The 976-nt window shown below is 34.4% G+C and overlaps 1 protein-coding gene across 1 annotated transcript; it reads right to left on the bottom strand.

Moving 5' to 3' along the window:
• Nucleotides 1-567, bottom strand: LOC139883947 (uncharacterized). Its single transcript, XM_071868040.1, has 2 exons — nucleotides 243-567; nucleotides 1-149 (listed from the first exon to the last, which is right to left on the bottom strand). Exons 1-2 carry the CDS (start codon nucleotides 565-567, stop codon nucleotides 1-3), a joined length of 474 nt encoding a protein of 157 aa, XP_071724141.1.
• Between the last annotated feature and the right edge of the window lie 409 nt (nucleotides 568-976).

The following is a 976-nucleotide window of genomic DNA, read 5'->3' as shown; positions in this document are numbered from 1 at the left end:
TCATATTGATGAATGCATTTTGTTAAATATCTCCTTCTCTTTCGGTCCTTTTGTTAGACGAAACTCCGATAGGTGATATTTTGTCTCTCTATATGGTCTCAAAAACCCTCTAATAGTAGGATATCCCGAGTCAACTAAATAATATTTTCCTGCATAGTAAAAAGATTAAAATTTTATTATATCCCAAATTAGCTAAAATTTACTGTAATAATATTAAAAGATTTAGAATTAGTTATATATACCATTTGGCGGATGAAGAAAATTCATTTTCGGTCTTCTTGTGGCATCATTAAAAATTCTTGGATCATGGGCAGACCCTTCCCACCCAGCGGCCACAAAAGTAAAACACATATGGAAGTCACATGCGGCCATAACATTTTGCGTAGGCAGCCCTTTCCGACCAATATAAGAAATTTGCTCATCAACTGAAACACGAGCTTGTATATGAGTTCCATCAATTGCCCCTATGCAATCTTTAAAATATGGCATATACCTTCGATCATGGAGGATTTGAGGAGGGATTTCTGCAAATTCGGGATCTAATGGCTTAATAAAATTTTTAGCCATTTGTCATACACATAAGAGTGTTTTGTTAAAGCATCTACTAATAGTTTGTCATTCACATGAATCTCTATTAGATGCATCAACACCTAAAGTCGTCAAAAAAAAAAAAGCCAATTTTTCTTCCGGTAACATTCTTCTAGATTCTTTAAAATCATAATTTTGTTGCATCTCATGTAGCAAACTGTAGAAAAGCTCTTTTCTCATTCTAACACAATGCAAAGAGCATGCTGGATTCCCATCCAATATTTCTCCTACCCACTTAATACCAATATTATAAGAATTCATACGAGGGATCATTCTCTTAGCTTGTTCTTGTCTCTTTATCATGTCTATAGCTAGGTACATTAGACATGATATGTTGTTCTCTCCTCGTCATCTTGCTGACACTAATTATTTTCCTCGTCCTCATCAT

This window comes from Rutidosis leptorrhynchoides, unplaced genomic scaffold, assembly GCF_046630445.1.
Source record: "Rutidosis leptorrhynchoides isolate AG116_Rl617_1_P2 unplaced genomic scaffold, CSIRO_AGI_Rlap_v1 contig481, whole genome shotgun sequence".
NCBI classification, from domain to species: Eukaryota; Viridiplantae; Streptophyta; class Magnoliopsida; order Asterales; family Asteraceae; genus Rutidosis; species Rutidosis leptorrhynchoides.
This window is presented reverse-complemented; position numbering and strand designations above follow the sequence as displayed.